A 26270-nucleotide genomic window follows, 5' to 3' on the forward strand; every position below is an offset into this window, starting at 1 on the left:
CAATGTTTATATCAGTATACTGACAGTTGTTTCGTAAAGTAATATACATGTTTTACATGCTGTTCAATTTTCATGTCAAACAACTCTTTCTTTCTATGATTTGGTGTTGTTTGATTTTTGTTTCTCAAGGCCTCCATCGAAACCTTAATATATCTACAACCTGTCTACTTCACGTGTCCCCTCTGTGCTTCCATATTTATTGCCATACATTGCTTATTCGTCTTAAAAACACAAAACTTTCAGAAATATAATACAATTTATTGCCACGAAATGGCCCCTTATAAAACTGTTTAGTTCAGCGAAAACAAGGTTTTTGATACTTACTTTGTTTTTTGTGATGTTTACAAATACATGTATATCGTTGCGCTTTACTTAGGTTTGTTTCAGTTCTGCACGTTAAAAACTGTAATGTATGTCGCTGATAGAAAGTAAAGATAAGGTGTCTACATAGGACTTGTGATAAATCGGACACCCTTGATATTTCGGCGTGACTTTCATATGCACGATTTCTTTAGAACCAACCTTGACAAGTTTACAAAAATATTGGTTAGTCACGATATAAGGGTTATATACTAGTAATTGTCCTCTGTGAAAAATCACAGCAGGTTCGAGATAAGATTTGTTTCTGCTATAAAAGGGCTTGTGATTTGTCGCAGTTACACCACTATTATACGTGAACCATGCTCAGATATATTGTTTTCTGTGTTTTAATTGGTAAGTAAATTTTTCTAGACATAGATTTCCGATTAGCTTAATCGTATTTAATTTTAATTTAAAGAAATGTAGCATAAATATGAAACTGGAACTATCAATATTTTAAACGTTAAATTTATTAAGTAAAAAATGTTTTAAGTGAAATTAAAACAGTTTTAACCTGTCCTAGCGGGCACCTGTATTAAGCAGTCACTTCGATCAGCTAACTTCCCTAATTGAGACTTTTTATTCTAATTCCAACTTGTCTTAAGAAGCTAGAGCTACCTAAGGCGGCCAGATTGTTTCACCCCTTTTGATGGCTGCAAAATTCAAGTTTGCATGTACCTTAACAATGTTTGACAGACAAAATATGTATAATATCGTATAAATATAAAAAATATGAGATACTTACCTACGTAGGTACAATCTGGGAAGAAGATAGAAATTTATATAAATTTATATCATTGCTCCAGGTACAATGACGTTACTTATTATATAAGAAAAATATCAACCCAAACGATTTTATCAACAGAGTACCATTTAATGACTTATTTGCTCTACAAATATTTGACTCGAGAGTTTTCCGCTACAACGCATGCGCTGTTGCATTCAAACATTTATTCTGTTAACACGCTCAACATTTTGAAATGGTCACTTAATCTTTACGACATTTTTCATGTTTCTAATTATCTTATTTATGAACGTATAGTAACCGAAGGCAATGAATCTTCACGAGTATTTACATGTCTATTTTTAGCCGCTTCAGTGGCGGTATCCATCCGCCAGAACAGCCATCACTGTACAACAGACGCTGATTGCAATGACGCGGATTGTGCTGGGAGTTCCAATTATTGCGAACAGGGAAAATGTCAGTGTCATGACCATAATCATGGAAGTAAGTGAATCGCTCAATTACTCATTTAGATATTCTTGGGTTTCTATAGTTTCTTACTCTGATTCTCTACTTGTCCCGAGTGTGTAATCTATTACCGGAACGGTGAGCACGGTCACTGCATCTGTCCTACATGAGTTGTTGTACATTTTACATTTTTCATCAATGTCCATTTTCGATGAAAAGAAAGGTTGACACGATTTGTGTTACTTTCGATACTATGGAAAATCCAAGGCTGCCTCTCAAGTCATAATTCCAGCGGGCACCTGGATTATACTCAACCTTTAGAACGCCAAATAAATGGCTTCAAAACTTGAAATTCTGCACACCTAGCGAGGTTAAAAACCTATAGCGTTGAAGGCAGTAATCCGGCACGCCGGCTTCCTCCATAATACAGACTTTTCTAAGTCAGCCTCACTGTCTGAACACATATGGTCAATAAACACGAAGATTTTTCAAGTAGTTCTTCTGCTTCTAAGTGACCAAGTAGTTCTGATATGTGTAACATACAACAAAACAAAGGTTATGAAAAATGACACATCAAAATACCCGTAATTTAAGAACACACAGTTGTGTCTATGAAATTTAATTAAATCAATTAGTAATCATCTTGAATATATAAGGTGGGCTTGTGTTACAGATGCAGAAGAATCTGTCTTTTTATATTCTAAATACTGCACGAGGTTTTTTTATAGATAAGACTAGTTCTTAGAGCCCACTTCATAACTTTTTGTTTAAAAAAACAACAACAAGTGCATGTACCAAATACAGGTAACGAATGTTGCAACATTCTAACTTAGGCATAGAGGGGTGTTCCTTTAACTATAATTGTTTTATTGCACAACGATATAAAAAAAATTAAGAAAGGGCTCAGGAAACCTGTAAGACCGACATAGATTGCGCAAATCATACATGTCATCATGGAGCACCCCACTGTGAAGTTCATGACCCGAATAATGAACATGGCCACTGCAACTGCCATGTACCGCATAGTAAGTATCTTTTGTTTGGGAAATCAGTTAAAGAATTATTACTCTTATTACATTTCCGATGAAATGTTAAGACAGCTTAATGAATGTTGTGTCACTCCTGACCTTACGGAAAACAATCAGCACTACTTGGCGTCTTACACCAATATATATGGAATTCATATTTGTTTGTATATAACTGAGTTTTAAGTCAGGCCAATAATGATTAGGTAATATGACGCTTTACAGTTTTTGGTGGTGGAGGAAGACCCCAGGTGCCTTTCCAGGCATAATTTCAGGCACAAGCGGGCACCTGGGTAAAACCTTCGACCTTTTGTAAGCCAACTGAGTGGCTTCAAAACATGAAATTCTGCACTCAAAACGATGTTTCGAACCTACAGCATTTAAGAGCAAGTGATTCAAAATCACTTTACAGGTGACGCAGGCTTCCCTTCTGATACAGATGGTCCTGAACCAGTCTGAACAAGCATAGTCAATAAACATAGAGATTTTTCACGTAGATCTCCTGCTCATATTTGATCAAGTAAATTGTCTAACATACGACAGTCATTCTGAAATTAATGACAATGGTGTTGGAATATGCTGCAGACTTCAAATTTAGACTTTCCTTCAGATATTCAACTTGTATTTCACGGTCTTCCGCAGTTCGCAGTTTGAAGAATTCCAAGGTAAAGTTTTCTTGTATGATTACAAGTAAAGTTGAAAAATGCCACTCTCAATGCACAGTTATTCGAAATATATTTGCGAATAGATGGCATCCTTTCGCTCTGGGAGGTGGTAATAGTCACTAGAACTCAGATCCTTTTGACTAAGCGATATGATGATTTGTATCATAGATAAGTATATTTCTTAGAGCCCACTTCATAACTTTTTTTTAAGAAAAACAACAAGTGAATGTACCAAATTCAGTAACAATGTTGAGCATTCTAACTTAGGCATAGAGGAGTGTTCCTTTAACTATAATTGTTTTATTGCACAACGATATAAAAAAAAATTAAGAAAGGGCTCAGGAAACCTGTAAGGTCGACATAGATTGCGCAAATCTTACATGTCATCATGGAGCACCCCACTGTGAAGTTCATGATCCGAATAATGAACATGGCCACTTCAACTGCCATGTACCGCATAGTAAGTATCTTTTGTTTGGGAAATCAGTTAAAAAATTATTACTCTTATTACATTTCCGATGACATGTTAAGACAGCTTAATGAATGTTGTGTTACTCCTGACCTTACGGAAAACAATCAGCACTACTTGGCGTCTTACACCAATATATATGGAATTCATATTTGTTTGTATATAACTGAGTTTTAAGTCAGGCCAATAATGATTAGGTAATATGACGCTTTACAGTTTTTGTGTGGAGGAAGACCCAGGTGCCTTTCCAGGCATAATTCAGGCACAAGCGGGCCCTGGTAAAACCTTCGACCTTTTGTAAGCCAACTGAGTGGCTTCAAACATGAATTCTGCACTCAAAACGATGTTTCGAACTACAGCATTTAAGGCAAGTGATTCAAAATCATTTACAGGTAAGCAGGCTTCCCTTCTGATACAGATGGTCCTGAACCAGTCTGAACAAGCATAGTCAATAAACATGAGATTTTTCACGTAGATCTCCTGCTCATATTTGATCAAGTAAATTGTCTAACATACACAGTCATTCTGAAATAATGACAATGTGTTGGAATATGCTGCAGACTTCAAATTTAGACTATTCCTTCAGAATATTCAACTTTGATTTTCACGGTCTTCCGCAGTCGCAGTTGAGAAATCCAAGAGGTAAAGTCTCCTCTTGGTATGATTTACAAGTAAGTGAAAAATGCCACTCTCAAGTGCTTTATTCGAAAAATATTTGCGCAAAGCTGGCATCCTTTTCCGCTCTGGGAGGAGGTAATAGTCACTAGGACTCAGATCCTGTGACTAAGCGGAATGATTGATTTGTATCATAGATAAGTATATTTCTTAGAGCCCACTTCATAACCTTTTGTTTAAAGAAAAACAACAAGTGAATGTACCAAATTCAGATAACAAATGTTGTAGCATTCTAACTTAGGCATAGAGGAGTGTTCCTTTAACTATAATTGTTTTATTGCACAACGATAAAAAACTTTTTTTCAGAAAGGGCTCAGGAAACCTGTAAGGTAGACACAGATTGCGCAAATCATACATGTCATCATGGAGCACCCCACTGTGAAATTCATGACCCGAACGGTGAACATGGCCACTGCAACTGCCATGTACCGCAGAGTAAGTATCATGTATTTAAGATTGTTTTTATTTTCCATAAATGTACGCTTTTATCATGTTTATTATCATCATCATACAAGAATTATAGAGCACTCTGTTCAGACGTGTACTCGTTCAGTAGTGCTTATTTTAATGACATATTTAAAATAAAAACTACTGTGTCAGCTTAAATTTAAACTTAATCAGCAGGATAAACAATCATAGAGTATCCACTAAATCTGTGTAATGCTGAATAACAAATGGCCTTTAAACGTGTTTGTCATATAAAATTTGGTATAACAGTAATTTCATTTACAAAGTGGAAACACGTTTGGGAAATCAGTTATAGAATTATTACTCTTATTACATTTCCGATGAAATGTTAAAGACAGCTTAATGAATGTTGTGTTACTCCTGACCTTACGGAAAACAATCAGCACTACTTGGCGTCTTACACCAATATATATGGAATTCATATTTGTTTGTATATAACTGAGTTTTAAGTCAGGCCAATAATGATTAGGTAATATGACGCTTTACAGTTTTTGATGGTGGAGGAAGACCCCAGGTGCCTTTCCAGGCATAATTTCAGACACAAGCGGGCACCTGGGTAAAACCTTCGACCTTTTGTAAGCCAACTGAGTGGCTTCAAAACATGAAATTCTGCACTCAAAACGATGTTTCGAACCTACAGCATTTAAGGGCAAGTGATTCAAAATCACTTTACAGGTCACGCAGGCTTCCCTTCTGATACAGATAGTCCTGAACCAGTCTGAACAAGCATAGTCAATAAACATAGAGATTTTTCACGTAGATTTCCTGCTCATATTTGATCAAGTAAATTGTCTAACATACGACGGTCATTCTGAAATTAATGACAATGGTGTTGGAATATGCTGCAGACTTCAAATTTAGACTATTCCTTCAGAATATTCAACTTTGATTTTCACGGTCTTCCGCAGTCGCAGTTGAGAAATCCAAGAGGTAAAGTCTCCTCTTGGTATGATTTACAAGTAAGTGAAAAATGCCACTCTCAAGTGCTTTATTCGAAAAATATTTGCGCACAGCTGGCATCTTTTTCCGCCCTTGGAGGAGGTAATAGTCACTAGGACTCAGATCTTGTGACTAAGCGGAATGATTGATTTGTATCATAGATAAGAATATTTCTTAGAGCCCACTTCATAACTTTTTGTTTAAAGAAAAACAACAAGTGAATGTACCAAATTCAGATAACAAATGTTGTAGCATTCTAACTTAGGCATAGAGGAGTGTTCCTTTAACTATAATCGTTTTATTGCACAACGATAGAAAACTCTTTTTTCAGAAAGGGCTCAGGAAACCTGTAAGACCGACACAGACTGCGCAAGTCATACATGTCATCATGGAGCACCCCACTGTGAAATTCATGACCCGAACGGTGAACATGGCCACTGCAACTGCCATGTACCGCATAGTAAGTATCGTGTGTTTCAGATTGTTTTTATTTTTCATAAATGTACGCTTTTATCACGTTTATTATCATCATTATACCAAAATTATAGAGCACTCTGTTCAGACATATACTCGTGCAGTAGTGCTTATTTTAATGACATATTTAAAATACAAAATACTGTGTCAGCTTAGATTTAAACTTATTCAGCAGGATAAACAATCATAGAGTATCCACTAAATCTGTGTAATGCTGAATAACAAATGGCCTTTAAACGTGTTTGTCATATAAAATTTGGTATAACAGTAATTTCATTTACAAAGTGCAAAACTCGTTTGGGAAAATCAGTTATAGAATTATTACTCTTATTACATTTCCGATGAAATGTTAAAGACAGCTTAATGAATGTTGTGTTACTCCTGACCTTACGGAAAACAATCAGCACTACTTGGCGTCTTACACCAATATATATGGAATTCATATTTGTTTGTATATAACTGAGTTTTAAGTCAGGCCAATAATGATTAGGTAATATGACGCTTTACAGTTTTTGATGGTGGAGGAAGACCCCAGGTGCCTTTCCAGGCATAATTTCAGACACAAGCGGGCACCTGGGTAAAACCTTCGACCTTTTGTAAGCCAACTGAGTGGCTTCAAAACATGAAATTCTGCACTCAAAACGATGTTTCGAACCTACAGCATTTAAGGGCAAGTGATTCAAAATCACTTTACAGGTCACGCAGGCTTCCCTTCTGATACAGATGGTCCTGAACCAGTCTGAACAAGCATAGTCAATAAACATAGAGATTTTTTCACGTAGATCTCCTGCTCATATTTGATCAAGTAAATTGTCTAACATACGAGGGCCATTCTGAAATTAATGACAATGGTGCTGGAATATGCTGCAGACTTCAAATTTAGACTATTCCTTCAGAATATTCAACTTTGATTTTCACGCACTTCCGCAGTCGCAGTTGAGAAATCCAAGAGGTAAAGTCTCCTCTTGGTATGTTTACAATTAATTATTATTGATTTTAAGTGCTATTCGAAAATTTTGGCACTAGGCGCCTTTCCGCTTGGAGGAGCCCGGTGTGGAGGTAACTTATAGACCACTTAGACCAGACTTGTAACAAGCGGATGAATGATTGATTCTAGATGTACAATACTAAAAAGCCCACTTCAATGTTTTTAAAAAAAATGGAATGCCATTTTCGCTGAAAGTTATAGTCATCTAACTTAGGCATTGGGACTTGCGAATATAATTGTTTTATTTCAAACATTTGAAAACTCTTTTTCAGAAGGTCAGGAAAACTGGGACAAAGACCCCTCAGACGGCATGTTAATTCTAATGGGCTTTAATTTTTCACACCGAACGGTACATGGCCATGAAATGATTACCCTAGATCTAAGTTTGTTTCAGATTGTTTTATTTTCATAATTTCCTTGATCATGTTATTCTTAATACATTACAGATTATAGGCACTATTACAGACTGCTGTTCGGCTTATTTTAATACTATATGTTAAATTACACTAAATACGTCAATAGATTTTAAACTGTATTTCACGCGGATTAAAAATAGGATTCATCAAGATTTCGAAATTCTTGATAAAATCCCCTTTAAAAACGTTGCATATAAAATTTGTTAAGTATTTCATTACAAAGTGCAAATACTCGTTTGGGAATCATTATAGATTATTCTCTTATTGACATTTCGATGAAATTGTGTAAAGTTCTTAATGAGATGTGTGTACACGACCTTAGTAAAACATCAGCACTTCTTAGCGTCTTAAATCCAATTTAATGGTATTCTATTTTTATGTTTATAAAGAGTTTTAAGTCAGGCCAATAATATTAGGTATATGACGTTTATGTTTTTGTTGGTGGAGAAGACCCAGGTGCTTCCACATAATTTAGACAAATCGGGCATCTTGGGGTAATACCTTCGACTTTTAAGCCAAGCTGGATGGCTTCGAAAACATGAAAATTCAACTCAAAACGATGTTTCGAACCGTAGCATTTTAAGGGCAAGGATTTAATCACTTTAAGTAAGCAGCTCTTTATACAGTGGTCCTGAAACCAGTTGACAGTTTAGTCAATAAATAGGTTTTTCACGTAGATTCCTGCACATTTTTGATCAAGTAAATTGTCTAACTATCAGCATTCTGAAATTAATGACAATGGTGCTGGAATATGCTGCAGACTCAAATTTAGACTATTCCTTCAGAATATTCAACTTTGATTTTCACGCACTTCCGCAGTGCGTTGAGAAATCCAAGAGGTAAAGTCTCCTCTTGGTATGATTTACAAGTTAATGAATATGCCACTCTCTAGTTGTTTATTCGACAAAATTTTGCGTTTTTTTTTTTTTTTTTTTTTTTTTTTTTTTTTTTTTTTTTTTTTTTTTTTTTTTTTTTTTTTTTTTTTTTTTTTTTTTTTTTTTTTTTTTTTTTTTTTTTTTTTTTTTTTTTTTTTTTTTTTTTTTTTTTTTTTTTTTTTTTTTTTTTTTCCCCCCCCCCCCCCCCCCCCCCCCCCCCCCCCCCCCCCCCCCCCCCCCCCCCCCCCCCCCCCCCCCCCCCCCCCCCCCCCCCCCCCCCCCCCCCCCCCTTATCCGGATAAACAATCATAGAGTATCCATAAACTGGATGCTGAATTCAAATGGCCTTTAAAAGTGTTGTCATATAAAATTTGGTTATAATAATTTCATTACAAAGTGCAAAACTCGTTTGGGAAAATCAGTTATGAATTATTACTCTATTACATTTTGATGAAATTTAAGAGCTTAAAGATGCTGTTACTCCTGACTACGGAAAACAATCCAGCCTACTTGCGTCTTACACAATATTATGGTATTATATTTTGTTAGTATTAACTGGTTTAAGTCAGGCCAAAATGATAGGTAATATGACGCTTTATATGTTTTTGTGGTGGAAGAACCCAGGTGCCTTTCCTGCATAATTTCAGGACATCGGGCACCTGGGTAAACCTCGACCTTTTAAGCCAACTGATGCTTCAAAATGAAATTCTACTCAAACGATGTTCGAAACCGCAGCATTTAAGGGCAAGTGATTCAAATCACTTTACAGGTCAGCAGGCTTCCCTCTGATAAGGTGGTCTGAACCAGTCTGAACAAGCATAGTCAATAACATAGTGATTTTTCACGTAGATTCTGCTCATATTTGATCAAGAAATTGTCTAACATACGAGGTCATTCTGAAATTAATGACAATGGTGTGGAATATGCTGCAGACTTCAAATTAGACTATTCCTTCAGAATATTCAACTTTGATTTTCACGCTTCCGCAGTCGCAGTTGAGAAATCCAAGAGGTAAGTCTCCTCTTGGTATGTTTACAATTTATTTAAAAATCATCTTAGTTTTTATTTTTTTTTTTTTTTTTTTTTTTTTTTTTTTTTTTTTTTTTTTTTTTTTTTTTTTTTTTTTTTTTTTTTTTTTTTTTTTTTTTTTTTTTTTTTTTTTTTTTTTTTTTTTTTTTTTTTTTTTTTTTTTTTTTTTTTTTTTTTTTTTTTTTTTTTTTTTTTTTAAAAAAAAAAAAAAAAAAAAAAAAAAAAAAAAAAAAAAAAAAAAAAAAAAAAAAAAAAAAAAAAAAAAAAAAAAAAAAAAAAAAAAAAAAAAAAAAAAAAAAAAAAAAAAAAAAAAAAAAAAAAAAAAAAAAAAAAAAAAAAAAAAAAAAAAAAAAAAAATTGTAATGTGAATAACAAATGGCCTTTAAAACGTGTTTGTCATATAAAATTTGGTATAACAGTAATTTCATTTACAAAGTGCAAAACTCGTTTGGGAAATCAGTTATAGAATTATTACTCTTATTACATTCCGATGAAATGTTAAAGACAGCTTAATGAATGTTGTGTTACTTTCTGACCTTATGGTAAACAATCAGCACTACTTGGCGTCTTTACACCAATTATATGAATTCATATTTGTTTGTATATAACTGGTTTTAGTCAGGCCAATAATGATTAGGTCAATATACGCTTTACAGTTTTTGATGGTGGTGGAAGACCCCAGGTGCACTTTCCAGCATAATTTCAGCACAAGCGGCACCTGGGTAAAACCTTCGACCTTTTGTAAGCCACTGAGTGCGCTTCAAAACATGAAATTCTGCACTCAAAACGATGTTTGCGAACCGACAGCATTTAAGGGCAAGTGATTAAAATCACTTTACAGGTCAGCAGGCTTCCCTTCTGATACAGATGTCCTGAACAGTCTGAACAGCATAGTCAATAACATAGAGATTTTTCACGTAGATTTCCTGCACAATTTTGATCAAGTAAATTGTCTAACATACACAGCATTCTGAAATTAATGACAATGGTGTTGGAATATGCTGCAGACTTCAAATTTAGACTATTCCTTCAGAATTTCAACTTTGATTTTCACGGTCTTCCGCAGTCGCGTTGATAAATCCAAGAGGTAAAGTCTCTCTTGGTATGATTTACAAGTTATAAAAATGCCACTCTCAAGTGCTTTAATTCGAAAAATATTTGCGACAGCTGGCATCTTTTCCGCCCTTGGGAGTGGTAAGTAGTCACTAGGACTCAGATCTTGTGACAATTAAACCAACTAGAGCTGATGCGGCTTATTATTACATACTCGTTTCTATTCCCCGTTAAGTTACACTGGTACCGGAAACGTCAATATTTTTCCATACACTGACGCCTGAATTTCATATCGGGTGCGTGACCTTGTAAAATAGGAATTTCATCAAGGAATTTCGAAATTACTTGGCATAAATAGTCCCCATAACGAGAAAACGTGCCATGCATAACAACCAGACCACTAGCTCTAAGGTCAAGGTCACATTTAGAGATGACGGTTTACGTGGTCTGTTTCTTGTCCGTTCACTAACTTTTCCATCGATGAAGAGATTTTAAAATTGCATGGCATAAACGTTCCTTATATTTAGATGACGTGTCAGACACAAGCCTAAGACCCCTAGCTTCAAGGTCAAAGTCACACTTAGAAGTCAAATGTTAACATGGTATGTATGTACTTATGTGTTGAGACGATGTACTTCGTACAAGTCTATAATAAAATATCTGTTCTGTTCTGTTCTATGTTTCTTGTTCGGTCAATAAATCTGCCATTCATCAAAATAACTTGTCACAATTATTCCCTATGGTGAGTTTGTGTGGCATGCTCAATACCCAGACTTCTAGCCCCAAGGTCTAGGTTGACTCCGGAGAACATTTTTTTATCTTATCGCAAAATGATTCATACCTAAACTATTCTGGCATGTTTTGTGCAGACAACCGTAGCATTTTTGGGCACATTTCAGGGGCGTTTGTCACTAATAATGCCAGCTCATGTTTGAGGTTCAATTCTAAATACTAAGTACATTTTGAGAGTTATATATACTTGTATATACTTTGTTTCCGGGAACGAACATTTTGTTACGCCTAAAGTCAAATATGTCTGTTACTATCAAAGCAATTGACTTGAAACTTAAAATAGTTATTTACTATCAAAGTTTACACCAGGAGAAACAATCCCCATAACTCTGGTTTGAATTTTTACAGAATAATGCCCCTTTTTAACTTAGAGTATTTGGTTAAACCTTTTTATAACATCAAATATCTTTGTTACTATCATAGCTATTGACTTGAAACTTAAAATAATTATTAACTATCAAAGTTTACACCAGGAAAAACAATCGCCAAATCTCTGGTTTGAATTTTGACGCCCCTTTTCAACTTATAATTTTTGGTAAAAGTTTTTGATTAAGTCAAATATCTATGTTACTATCAAAGCTATTGACTTGAACCTTAAAATAGTTATTTACTATCAAAATCTACACCAGGAGAAACAAACCCCATAACTCTGATTTGACTTTTGGCAGAGTGATGCCCATTTTCAACTTAGATTTTTTTGGTTAAAGTTTTATAAAGTTTTTACTGACAAAGCTCTAATTCAGAGTCAAGCACTGAGAAAAGTCGAGCGCGCTGTCTTACGGACAGCTCTTGATTAAGATTGCTTTTGTTCTTGTCTATTGTGACTCATAAAAGTGTATTTCATCTCCTGTTACAAGCTGTGACATTGTGAGGTCTTCTAAATTAAAGAAAATTTTTCTGCGTTTCTTTAGTACATTTGGCCTTATTTGCCTTTAACTGATTGGTTAACATGCGAGGCACCCATCGGGCAAAAACCATTCTTAAACCCGAGTACTCGATAAGACTCTCATGAGTTCTCCCCCTGGATATGCCCAAAAGACGCAATCTCGCACATCGTTCGCCTAACGTCTTCAACAATTAGACGTCTTACAACAGTAATGTTTTTTGACGTCACTGCTGTTTTGGGACTGCTAGGACGTACCCTGTCTTTAATGGCTGCCTGGTCATCCCTTAAATTTACGTACCCACTTGTAGACAGTTTTATCTGACACTGCAGACTTCCCATATGAAGTATGTAGTTCACTGATTGTCTGATTTGCAGGCTTTTCTAAAGAATAACGTACTTTAATCTACGCTTTAATCTCAGATTTTAGCTCACTTTTTATAGCTTCATGTATATTGCTTAATGCATATGAAATACCTTATACAATACTAGATATCTCCGAAACGGTTCGATAGTTTTCAAAAAAAAAATATTGGAAACTTCTCAGGTCGCTCAACACGACAGAAGTGAAATGTTGAGCCTGTTCATGAACAATAGTTGAAATGCATGCTAAGCAGTAACAAGTACAAAAAACAATTTAGGCCACACCAGCTTTTAAAAATAGATCTGGTTTGGTTCTGATATTTTTAATTAATATGTAAAATGATAAGCTACAATTAAAATAAAAGTTTTCAACATAGCATTTTCTAACTTTTCTAAGTTAGCCTCACTGTCTGAACACATATGGTCAATAAACACGAAGATTTTTCAAGTAGTTCTTCTGCTTCTAATTGACCAAGTAGTTCTGATATGTGTAACATACAAAAAAACAGGTTATGAAAAATGACACATCAAAATACCCGTAATTTAAGAACACACAGTTGTGTCTATGAAATTTAATTAAATCAATTAATATAACCTTGAATATATAAGGTGGGGTTGTGTTACAGATGCAGAAGAATCTTTTTTTTATATTCTAAATACTGCACGAGGTTTTTTATAGATAAGACTAGTTCTTAGAGCCCACTTCATAACTTTTTGTTTAAAAAAAACAACAACAAGTGCATGTACCAAATACAGGTAACGAATGTTGCAACATTCTAACTTAGGCATAGAGGAGTGTTCCTTTAACTATAATTGTTTTATTGCACAACGATAGAAAACTTTTTTTTCAGAAAGGGCTCAGGAAACCTGTAAGGTAGACACAGATTGCGCAAATCATACATGTCATCATGGAGCACCCCACTGTGAAATTCATGACCCGAACGGTGAACATGGCCACTGCAACTGCCATGTACCGCATAGTAAGTATCATGTGTTTCAGATTGTTTTTATTTTTCATAAATGTACGCTTTTATCATGTTTATTATCATCATTATACCAGAATTATAGAGCACTCTGTTCAGACGTGTACTCGTTCAGTAGTGCTTATTTTAATGACATATTTAAAATACAAAATACCGTGTCAGCTTAGATTTAAACTTATTCAGCAGGATAAACAATCATAGAGTATCCACTAAATCTGTGTAATGCAGAATAACAAATGGCCTTTAAACGTGTTTGTCATATAAAATTTGGTATAACAGTAATTTCATTTACAAAGTGGAAAACACGTTGGGAAAAACCGGTAATAGAATTATTACTCTTATTACATTTCCGATGAAATGTAAAGACAGCTTAATGAATGTTGTGTTACTCCTGACCTTACGGAAAACAATCAGCACTACTTGGCGTCTTACACCAATATATATGGAATTCATATTTGTTTGTATATAACTGAGTTTTAAGTCAGGCCAATAATGATTAAGTAATATGACGCTTTACCGTTTTTGATGGTGGAGGAAGACCCCAGGTGCCTTTCCAGGCATAATTTCAGGCACAAACGGGCACCTGGGTAAAACCTTCGACCTTTTGTAAGCCAACTGAGTGGCTTCAAAATATGAAATTCTGCACTCAAAACGATGTTTCTAACCGACAGCATTTAAGGGCAAGTGATTCAAAATCACTTTACAGGTCACGCAGGCTTCCCTTCTGATACAGATGGTCCTGAACCAGTCTGAACAAGCATAGACAATAAGCATAGAGATTTTTTCACGTAGATCTCCAGCTCATATTTGATCAAATAAATTGTCTACTGTAACATACGATGGTCATTCTGAAATTAATGACAATGGTGCTGGAATATGCTGCAGACTTCAAATTTAGACTATTCCTTCAGAACATTCAACATTGACTTTCACGCACTTCCGCAGTCGCAGTTGAGAAATCCAAGAGTTAAAGTTTCCTCTTGGTATGATTTACAAGTAACTGAAAAATGCCACTCTCAAGTGCTTTATTCGAAAAATATTTGCGCACAGCTGGCATCTTTTTCCGCCCTGGGAGGAGGTAATAGTCACTAGGACTCAGATCTTGTGACTAATAGGAATGATTGATTTGTATCATAGATAAGAATATTTCTAAGAGCCCACTTCATAACTTTTTGTTTAAAGAAAAACAACAAGTGAATGTACCAAATTCAGATAACGAATGTTGCAACATTCTAACTTAGGCATAGAGGAGTGTTCCTTTAACTATAATTGTTTTATTGCACAACGATAGAAAACTTATTTTCAGAAAGGGCTCAGGAAACCTGTAAGGTAGACACAGATTGCGCAAGTCATACATGTCATCATGGAGCACCCCACTGTGAAATTCATGACCCGAACGGTGAGCATGGCCACTGCAACTGCCATGTACCGAATAGTACGTATCATTTGTTTCAGATTGTTTTTATTTTTCATAAATGTACGCTTTTATCATGTTTATTATCATCATTATACCAGAATTATAGAGCACTCTGTTCAGACATATACTCGTTCAGTAGTGCTTATTTTAATGACATATTTAAAATACAAAATACTGTGTCAGCTTAGATTTAAACTTATTCAGCAGGATAAACAATCATAGAGTATCCACTAAATCTGTGTAATGCTGAATAACAAATGGCCTTTAAACGTGTTTGTCATATAAAATTTGGTATAATAGTAATTTCATTTACAAAGTGCAAAACTCGTTTGGGAAAATCAGTTATAGAATTATTACTCTTATTACATTTCCGATGAAATGTTAAGACATCTTAATGAATGTTCTGTTACTCCTGACCTTTCGGAAAACAGTCCGCACTACTTGGCGTCTTACACCAATATATGGTATTCATATTTGTTAATATTTAACTGAGTTTTAAGTCAGGCCAAAAATGATCAGGTAATATAGATAGATAGATAGATAGATAGATAGATTTATTCAGGTATAAGATCATATATACAATCTAAAATTACTATTATCGCATTAAGTAAGACAAGTTTTGTAAGATATTTAAAACTAAGCGAACAAATTATAAAACTAACATGTGACTTACATTCACATAATATTGCTTAAACATAGATAAAGAATACAAATAGATAGTTTGATAAAAGTTATAAAAAGACAATGATTTAATACTAATAAAAATCATAAAAAAGTTATTTCAAGTTTAGTCGTGCTTCCTAAATTATTCTCCGCTGATCTTATACCAAGGATAACCCATGAAAGTAGCTTGAAGAGCACTTATTTCCAATGGGGTCCTCGCTTTTATATTAATATGACGCTTTTATATTTTTTGATGGTGGAGGAAGACCCCAGGTGCCTTTCCAGACATAATTTCAGGCACAAGCGGGCACCCGGGTAAAACCTTCGACCTTTAGTAAGCCAACTGAATGGCTTCAAAATATGAAATTCTGCACTCAAAACGATGTTTCAAACCTACAGCATTTAAGGGCAAGTGATTCAAAATCACTTTACAGGTCACGCAGGCTTCCCTTCTGATACAGATGGTCCTGAACCAGTCTGAACAAGCATAGTCAATAAACATAGACATTTTTCTACGTAGATCTCCTGCTTATATTTGATCAAGTAAATTGTCTAACATACGAGGGACATTCTGAAATTCATGACAATGGTGCTGGAATATGCTGCAGACTTCAAATTTAGACTATTCCTTCAGAATATTCAACTTTAATTTTCACGCACTTCCGCAGTCGCAGTTGAGAAATCCAAAAGGTAAAGTCTCCTCTTGGTATGGTTTACAAGTAACTGAAAAATACCACTCTCAAGTGCTTTATTCAGAAAATATTTGCGCACATCTGGCATCTTCTTCCGCCCTGGGAAGAGGTAATAGTCACTAGGACTCAGATCTGGTGACTAAGCGGAATGATTGATTTGTATCATCTCTCAGAAACTTTTGAAATATGGCACTCTTTTGTGAGCCGCAACGTTGTCATGGATAAACTGGAGACCAAAAAGACCCCTCATTGACGCATTGTTTTATATTTTCGTTTAACAGCTTTTAATACTTTGTCACCACAAAACTTTCCATGCCATGAATATACTGCCACTTTAGATTCCCTACAGTTTGTTAACAAAGCGCCGGGTTTTAGTGTTGAATATTGCCAGTATTTCTTTCCCTCTGATCCATGACATTCTGTAAATACATGTACACTGCTGACTAGTGCACAAATTAAACCAACTAGAGCTAATGCGGCTTATTATTACATACTCGTTTCTTTTCCCCGTTAAGTTACACTGGTACCGGAAACGTCAATATTTTTCCATACACTTGACGCCTGAATTTCATATCGGGTGCGTGACGTAATTCAGTGTGTGTTGTTGCACTATTTTTTCTATTTAGTTCAGTAGTGTCAATCCTATTCAGGCTATTGAACAAATTTATGATATTTTCATTATATTTATACGTGTCTATGCGTATGTAATAAAAAGGTTATTATCTTTGCATCGGGAAATAAGCACTCCTTCTTCAGCGGAAGAATATTGCGCTCCTAAAGTCACGCATTATTTCCGCTGAAGAACTCGTGCATATTTCCCGATACAAAGCTAATAACCTATAAATATATTACGTTATTATTAAGTTATTTAGTATATATCTATTTCAAGTATTTTGCAATTTCAAGCATTTGATAATTTTAAGTTTTTATTTATTTATTTATAACTTCCTTACTTCTTTTACGATGATCAGCAAATAACTTTTTATTTACAATACAGTATGTTCTTTGATTTTTATGCCCCCGAAGGTAGGCATATTAAAATCGCACTGTCCGTCCGTCCGTTCGACCGTAACTTTGTAAATTCTTGTCCAGGCTGTAACTCTGCCATCCATGAAGGAATTTTGAAATAGTTTGGCATAAATATTAACCTAAACGAGACGATATTTCATGCGTAATACTCAGACCCCTAGCTACAAGGTCAGTGTCAAACTTTAATAGGGTCCGTCTCGTGTCCGGGTCGTAACTTTGCCATTCATCAAGGGGCTTTGAAATTACCTAGCATAAATGTTTATTATAATGAGATAACGTGTCATGGACAAGACCAAGACCCTAGCTCCAAGGTCAAAGTCACACTTAGAGTTAACAGTGTCTTTGTTTGTGTCCGGTCCATAACTCTGCCATCCATAAAGAGAATTTGAAATATCTTGGCATAAATGGTAACCATAATCAGACAATGTGTCATGCGCAAGACCCAGATCCCTTGCTCTAAGGTCAAGGTCATACTTAGAAGTCAAAGGTTATTAGGATGTTTTTCGTGTCCGGTATATAACTCTGTCATCCATGAAGGGATTTTGAAACAAGTTTGCATAAATTATTACGATAAAGAGGCAATGTGTTAAGCGCAAGACCCAGACCCCTAGCTCCAAGATCAAGTGTACACTTAGAAGTCAAGACAAATGTTAATAGGGTCTGTTTCATGTCCGGTTCGTAACTCAGCGATTCATCAAGGAATTTCGAAATTACTTGGCATAAATAGTCCCCATAACGAGAAAACGTGCCATCCGTAACAACCAGACTACTAGCTCTAAGGTCAAGGTCACATTTAGAGGTGACGGTTTACGTGGTCTGTTTCCTGTCCGTTTACCAACTTTTCCATCGATGAAGAGATTTTAAAATCGCATGGCATAAACGTTCCTTATATTTAGATGACGTGTCAGACACAAGCCTAAGGCCCCTAGCATCAAGGTCAATGTCACACTTAGAAGTCAAAAGTTAACATGGTATGTTTCTTGTCCGGTCAATAAATCTGCCATTCATCAAAATAATTTGTCACAATTCTTCCCTATGGTCAGTTGGTGTGGCATGCTCAATACCCAGACTTCTAGCCCCAAGGTCTAGGTAAACTCCGGAGAACATTTTTATCTGGTCGCAAAATGATTCATACCTAAACTATTCTGGCATGTTTTGGGCAGACAACCGTAGCATTCTTGGGCCCACTTCAGGGGCGTTTGTCACTAATAGTGCCAGCTCATGTTTGAGGTTCAATTCTAAATACTTAGTATATTTTGAGAGTTATATATACTTGTATTTTTCCCTATAAAATGTCAAGGTCAGTTGTGGCTATTGTCAAGTTACCTTAAAGATACACCACAAAATAACTGTAACCTTTTTTATTTCCATGATGATAATTATACATTTTTTTTTTGTATGGAGAAATGAGAAATAACAAGTATCTAGTTACAATTTGACATTAGTAGATATAAGGCTAAGACAATGTATTTAACCTCTAAATATATTATTCAATTAATGTAGTGCTATGCACGGTACTTCATGTATTAAGGTGAATTTAAACCACACTTTGTTTCTACAGTTTCAGATAGTTATTATTCTATGTTTATAAAACTATACTGAGAAGAGAATGACTGAAAAAGTTTGCAGATGAAGTTGTGAAAACAGGGCCTAGATTGTCCACCTGTCATTTTGTAGAATAGAAGTATTATACCAGTATTACCAGAATTATTTGCACCTACTTCGTGTGGGAGGAAAAAGTAGACTACTAGGTCGCGGTGGGTCTTTAACACTTCTAGCAATTTCTTGAATACTGATGGATAAAAATAAATACTATATAGCCTATAATTAACGGTTAATGCGAATACGATAATATTACACACCTCTAGCCGCACGAGAACTTCATGCAGATATAGACTTGCCATAGTTCGCTACTGCGAAAATATAAAGTGGCAGTATTGGTCTGGGAATTCATGGCATGCAGTGCCTCTTTTCCTGACGATGTAGAATTTGTACAACAGTACCCATTGGATTAAGGAAGATGGAATACAGTTTCAGTTTCAATTTTTTATTTAAAAAATCGGCAAGTTATTTGCCTTTGGCTATTAACATAAACAATACACTATGGTAAAGACATAGCAAAATACAAGAAATTGCATCAGATACATACTGGTAGATATCAACTTGTTCAAGTTTTCGATAATAATCTCATGAGTTCTTCCCCTTGACATGCCAAAAGACGCAATCTGGGACACCATGTGCCTGGCGTCTTCAGTTGCAGCAGTTATGTTATGTTTAAAGTTTTTCATAAGGCCTATAAAAATTCTTTGTTTCCGGTAACATGCTCAAAAAAATTAGGGTAGGTAGGTCGGATTTTTTTATCTTGATTTTTTTTATTAAGTGAGACTTTTCGGAAATTATTTTTGAGTAAATAAATGAATACAAATAGGGGTTATGACTTTAGAGCATTATAGTAAGTTGATTTCTAACATCACTGGCCATGTTTAAAGCACAATAAGTGCAGTTTTGCAACTTTTTGTTAAAAAGTTGAAAAAAAAAATTCTGCAAGGCCATAAAAACATTTTAGGGTCGGGCTAAAATTTAGGGTAGGTCGGGATACCGGAAACGAACATTTTTTTACGCCTAAAGCCAAATATCTCTGTTACTATCAAAGCTATTGACTTGAAACTTAAAATAGTTATTTACTATCAAAGTTTACACCAGGAGAAACAATCTCCATAACTCTGGTTTGAACTTTTACAGAGTAATGCCCCCTTTTTAACTTATAGTATTTGGTTAAACCTGTTTATAACATCAAATATCTTTGTTACTATCATAGCTATTGACTTGAAACTTAAAATACTTTTTAACTATCAAAGTTTACACCAGGAAAAATAATCGCCAAATCTCTGGTTTGAATTTTGACGTCCCTTTTTAACTTAGAATTTTTGGTAAAAGTTTTTGATTAAGTCAAATATCTCTGTTACTATCAAAGCTATTGACTTGAACCTTAACATAGTTATTTACTATCAAAATCTACACCAGGAGAAACAAACCCCATAACTCTGATTTGACTTTTGACAGAGTGATGCCCATTTTCAACTTAGATTTTTTTGGTTAAAGTTTTATAAAGTTTTTACTGACAAAGCTCTAATTCAGAGTCAAGCACTGAGAAAAGTCTAGCGCGCTGTCTTACCGACAGCTCTTGATTAAGTTTGCTTTTGTTTTTGTCTATTGTGACTCATAAAAGTGTATTTCATCTCCTGTTACAAGCTGTGACATTATGGGGTCTTCTAAATTAAAGAAAATTTTTCTGCGTTTCTTTAGTACATTTGGCCTTATTTGCCTTTAACTGATTGGTTAACATGCGAGGCACCCATCGGGCAAAAACCATTCTTAAACCCGAGTACTCGGTAAGACTGTCATGAGTTCTCCCCCTGGATATGCCCATAAGACGCAATCTCGGACGTCGTTCGCCTGGCGTCTTCATCAGTTAGACGTCTTACAGCAGTAATGTTCTTTGACGTCACTGCTGTTTTGGGACTGCTAGGACGTACCCTGTCTTTAATGGCTGCCTGGTCATCCCTTAAATTTACGTACCCACTTGTAGACAGTTTTATCTGATACTGCAGACTTCCCATATGAAGTATGTAGTTCACTGAGTGTCTGATTTGCAGGCTTTTCTAAAGAATAACGTACTTTAATCTACGTTTTAATCTCAGATTTTAGCTCACTTTTCATTGCTTCATGTATATTGCTTAATGCATAAATTATGAAATACCTTATACAATACTAGATATCTCCGAAACAGTTCGATAGTTTTCAACAAAAAATAGAAATAGAAATATTGAAAACTTCTCAGGTCGCTCAACACGACAGAAGTGAAAATGTTAAGCCTGTTCATGAACGATAGTTGAAATGCATCCTAAGCAGTTACAAGTACCAAAAACAATTTAGGCCACACCAGCTTTTTAAAGTAGATCTGGTTTGGTTCTGATATTTTTAATTAATATGTAAAATGATAAGCTACAATTGAAATAGAAGTTTTCAACATAGCACTTTATTTTATCTAGAATGTATAAATTAAAACGAAACGGAACTAAAAATATCAAAATTCACCAGTTACTTAATATATCTCCTAGATGCGCAGTGACCTCAGCTTTTTTCTTTCCATTTTAATAAAAATATACATGTATAGAAAGTGTACTTAACAATTGTAGGGTATTCAAACTTTCTACAGAGTATTGTCTTATGTATCAAGGGGATCAACACATTTGCGAACAACACCAATTATAGAATTATTTTCATAACATCTACATATATTTCCAGAAAGGGCTGGGAAACTATGCACAGTAGACAGCGACTGTGCTAGTATTACATGTCATCATGGAGCACCTCACTCTGAAGTCCATGACCCGAACAATGCACACGGACACTGTAACTGCCATGTCCCACATAGTAAGGATGATGGTGTTGATGTTTTTTCCTTTCCTAAGTTTTTACCAAATTTTTAGATCTTTAGAACAGTCGATGACAAATGAGCCGTGCCATGAAAAAACCAACATAGTTGGTTTGCGACCAGCACGGATCCAGACCAGCCTGCGCATCTGCGCAGTCTGGTCAGGATCCATGCTGTTCGCTAATGGTTTCTCTCATAGCAATAGGCTTTGAAAGCTAACAGTATGGATCCTGACCAGACTGCGCGGATGCGCAGGCTTGTCTGGATCCATGCTGGTCGCAAACCCTCTATGTTGGTTTTCTCATGACTCGGCTCAAATGTTCTCACTTCTTTAAATAAAACTAACAAGGCAGTATTAATTGCAACATAATAATCTTACAAGTCTTGAGCAAAAAAGAAAACATTTGAGCCGTGCCATGAAAAAACCAACATAGAGGGTTTGCGACTAGCATGGATCCAGACAAGCCTGCGCATCCGCGCAGTCTGGTCAGGATCCATACTGTTCGCTTTCAAAGCCTATTGCAATGAGAGAAACCATTAGCGAACAGCATGGATCCTGACCAGACTGCGCGGATGCGCAGGCTGGTCTGGATCCGTGCTGGTCGCAAACCCACTATGTTGGTTTTCTCATGGCACGGTTCATTTGTCATCGGCTGTTCTAAAGATCTAAAAATTTGGTCAAACTTAGGTAAGGAAAACATCAACACCATCATCCTTACTATGTGGGACATGGCAGTTACAGTGTCCGTGTGCACAGACGCATATATTTTTAGATGAAAATGCTGAAACATTATACATTCTAACTATGAGTTGCGTATAAAATTCTCTGTTAAATGATATAGGCTCCTAACTGTGACCAAACAGATTCAATGCTTTTGTTATTTGAAATTAAGTTTTGTACGAGTTGTCTTTAGAAAAGCCAATTAATTTCTTAAGTTCTCCATTACCGATTCCGAGAGGATATTTTCTTTTAAGCATATTAGTAATTGAAATCGTCGTTAAAGACACGCATTGCCAAGCTCCTCTGAAGCTAGGACACATCGTTTGCTAGCATTGTACATGTAGCATAAACAGGTACTATTTATAAAAGATCAGCCTATCAAAGTGCAAACGATGATTCAATGCGAATTGGTGATTATGGTATTATATACATTGGAAATAGAACACTAGCTTTCCATTGAAAATGTTTATATCATTTTATTATATATAGATGTTGATTTAGAATTTCGAAATTAGAAAAAAAATGCACTTGGTATAATTCATGATATCTAAATTTTATTTACTATCCTGGTATTGTATATTGTCAAAATGTATTCCAAAAAGTATCATCCTAAATCTGTAACACATCCAGAAGTAGCACCCCACAACTGTAACATATCCAGCTAAATTGTAACATTTTATAAAACCACGAAAAATTAGACCCACAGTGATTTTTCTACCTCGTATTATAAGTGCATGCCTAAAGAGGGTTTTTATCGATGCAAATGAGCATAAAATATGGTTAAAATATATTTTAATCAACTTCTTTTATATAATTTTCTATCAAAATGACGAATTTTGTCATAAAACGCTTGATAGACATCAATATACTGTGTTTCGCAGGTTAAACAATGTCTCAACAGACGTACATACCATTGATCTAGAAAAACAATTTTTACTTTTGCAAAAATGAGATAAATCTTTACCATTTCTTTGGCAAACAAAACACCGACAGCGATTATTATCCTCCGAATGCTGTAACGTTATCCAGGAATATTGTAACAGTAGCATCCTAAATCTGTAACATGATATCCTCCACAACCGGGCCTCGTGTAACAGTTCCTCCCCCGTGTTAAAGCCTGCTTCATATGATTTTGTCAGCTTACGTATGGTAAAACGTTAACTTTTAACAAGCCGATAATAAAATGAAATACCAGTAAGTATTTTATAGTGCAGATAGTACAGTTTTGCTTGTATCAAACTGTCACAATAGAAGCAGCACTTTTGCAGTACAGAACAGATAGGATTAATAAAAGTGCAATTATATTGATCTCTATTTCCTATGCCTACATAAAGAAATACAGTTTTGATTCGGTCATTTAACATCTGTTCTTGTCCTATAATAGTTTTCGTAGTATACAATACACAGACAATCAGTGAATTCTTGTGTTCCGAAAACTCGATCGATTCGTCGTTAATTAAGTCAGTTTGTATCGGATTATCTATAATGATGCAATGAAATTTGATTTAAACGTGAGTTATGGTCCTGGAATGTTTAAACAGATTACAAAGCAGGACTATAGGCGTAAATATAATTGTTTGTCGAAGTCCTCATTCGGTTTTTAGGGGATTTCATTCACAAAATAGATGATCTGAAATGATGTGAAGAAAAAAAAACAGCAGAGAAAATAGTATGATCTGTTGCCTCTATTAGGTTTAGTCTCCGGACAAAAGTTTTATGTATAAAAAGGAAAACAGTTTGGTTTATGGTTCCTGTACACTGTATTTTATCTGTTATTTCAGCATGATGAGCAGTTATATTAACCTTTAGTCTGCTGACGGCAAGCGATTTTGCCTTTGCGACCAATGCAGACCAATATCAGCTTGACGTCTGTGCAGGCTGATCATGGTCTGCCCTGTTCGCTTGTCAGTCAGTAAATTTTCAGTGAACGTCCCTTTGGATGATAAGTTGTGCTGCCCAAACTGAACGATAGACAAGTCTATTTTAGAAATATAGCTGAGTATAGGTCATGTATTAAGTAAACCAGAGTAATATCCCCCAGAGTTTCGTTTTATCTATATAGTAAACAACGTGTTATCTATAAAGTAAACAACATATTATATATATATATATATATATATATATATATATATATATATATATATATATATATATATATATATATAGCTTATGTTTTACTAAATACATTTTCAGAGAGGGCTGGTGAACAATGTACGACTGATAGCGATTGCACTGGTACTACATGTCATCACGGAGCACCTCATTGTGAAGTCCATGACCCGAGCCATGAGCATGGACACTGCAACTGCCATAGCAAATAAGGTAAGGATTATTTAATGTTTATGCAGACACATCTTTAAGCACCAGTCTACAATTGTTTTACAAAATTCAAATCAAATGCCCATAAATTTTATCTTTAAAAATGAAATCTTCTCCATCAAATCCTCATGAAATGGCCGTTTGGGCCCAAACCACAAAATGCACGAAATTAAATGAGTTTGCTTAATGTTCAACATGAAATATTAACATTATTTCTTTTTAAAGTAAGCTTTTCAACATGTTCTTTTTTAACCTTAACGCTGCTAAATTTCTGAAATGAACTGGTTCATCATACAATTTGGGCAATACCATTTATTAATCGAAGGGGTGTTCTCTGAAAAATTATTGACTGAATAGCGAACAGAGAGACCATGATCAGCCTGCACTGGTCGCAAAGGCATAATCACTTGCCGTCTGCAGGCTAAAGGTTAACGCTCTTTTTTTTTCGTTTTTAACAGATTGAAAGCGTTTCATATGGTGCAGAGAAGACGTTTGAGTATGTTGTTATTTATTTCAAATTAATGCATACAATGTTTATTATGAATACATAACTTCAAAAAAATCGTTTGTTTGTTTTCATTTAAAGAAAAAGAATGCGGTTCTCTCTTTCTGGTCGCCAATCCTTGTTGTTGTTTTTTCAAAAAGGCAGATGTTTAAATGTGTTGTGCTGAACTGTGAAGGACAGTGATAAAATAATCACATAAGTAATGACATTCAACATTTAAACATTGAAGAATGCAATTTCCCAAATTACTAAATATGGTCTCAATCTACCGGCCCTATTTTTATGTTTTATGACAAAATTCCTAGCCCGCCTTGTTCGTCTTTCCTTTCGCTTGTTCGTTTTCCTGAAATCCATGTCAAGGGACTTCAGGGAATCTGGTCCAAATTTACAATAACGTATCGCTTTTAAGTGAAGTTGTGCACACTTTTTATAACAACTGCGGAAATTATGACATATTTAAGAGCTAACAATATTATTTTTCTATTACTTAACATAGTAACTTAGGTATTTCTCTCAGACAACTCAGTTTCAAACTAGGACAAGTTTTTGCTGAGACAAAAGTTTAAAAAAGAAATTGTACATGCCTCCATAGTGTTATCAATGTCCTTTAATATTTTTGAACTAGTTACCTTGTTATTGACTTTAGATAACCAAGTTTTGAATTTGACCAGGATTTCATAGAGACAAACATTCTGAAAGTTTTATAAAGATCAAGCCGAAAATCTAGCCTCTACAGTGTAAGCATTTTTCTATGATTTGACGTAATGACCTAGATTATGATCTCAGGTAATCCAGTTGCACGAAGACGGACGACGTAAGCCGGCACAAAATCTCAAG

General features: G+C 35.1%; 1 protein-coding gene across 5 annotated transcripts; it reads left to right on the plus strand.

Annotated features, from left to right (window-relative positions):
* The first annotated feature begins 508 nt into the window (after positions 1-508).
* Positions 509-25514, plus strand: LOC123529829 (protein crumbs homolog 2-like). Of its 5 annotated transcripts, XM_053521861.1 has the most exons (11): positions 509-714; positions 1451-1588; positions 2449-2577; positions 3574-3702; positions 4693-4821; positions 6125-6253; positions 13518-13646; positions 14956-15084; positions 21759-21887; positions 24803-24931; positions 25387-25514. In XM_053521861.1, the coding sequence occupies exons 1-10, from the start codon at positions 681-683 to the stop codon at positions 24928-24930; spliced, it is 1203 nt and encodes a 400-aa protein (XP_053377836.1). In that variant the 5' UTR covers positions 509-680; the 3' UTR covers position 24931; positions 25387-25514. The 5 variants fall into 5 exon arrangements, with proteins under 5 accessions (XP_053377836.1, XP_053377839.1, XP_053377838.1 ...); XM_053521864.1 differs by lacking the exon at positions 2449-2577 and having other exon boundaries at positions 513-714; XM_053521863.1 differs by lacking the exon at positions 3574-3702 and having other exon boundaries at positions 514-714.
* The last annotated feature ends 756 nt before the right edge of the window (positions 25515-26270 follow it).

The sequence above is a fragment of the Mercenaria mercenaria genome, chromosome 13 (genome assembly GCF_021730395.1).
Source record: "Mercenaria mercenaria strain notata chromosome 13, MADL_Memer_1, whole genome shotgun sequence".
Classification (NCBI taxonomy): domain Eukaryota; kingdom Metazoa; phylum Mollusca; class Bivalvia; order Venerida; family Veneridae; genus Mercenaria; species Mercenaria mercenaria.

Bases quoted from the DNA above. Each gene is read 5' to 3' on its own strand.
- LOC123529829 (XM_053521861.1), top strand. From the start codon at position 681: ATGCTCAGATATATTGTTTTCTGTGTTTTAATTG. The intron at 715-1,450 runs GTAAGTAAATTT...GTCTATTTTTAG, and splicing joins TGTTTTCTGTGTTTTAATTG to CCGCTTCAGTGGCGGTATCC. The intron at 2,578-3,573 runs GTAAGTATCTTT...AAAAAAATTAAG, and splicing joins CAACTGCCATGTACCGCATA to AAAGGGCTCAGGAAACCTGT.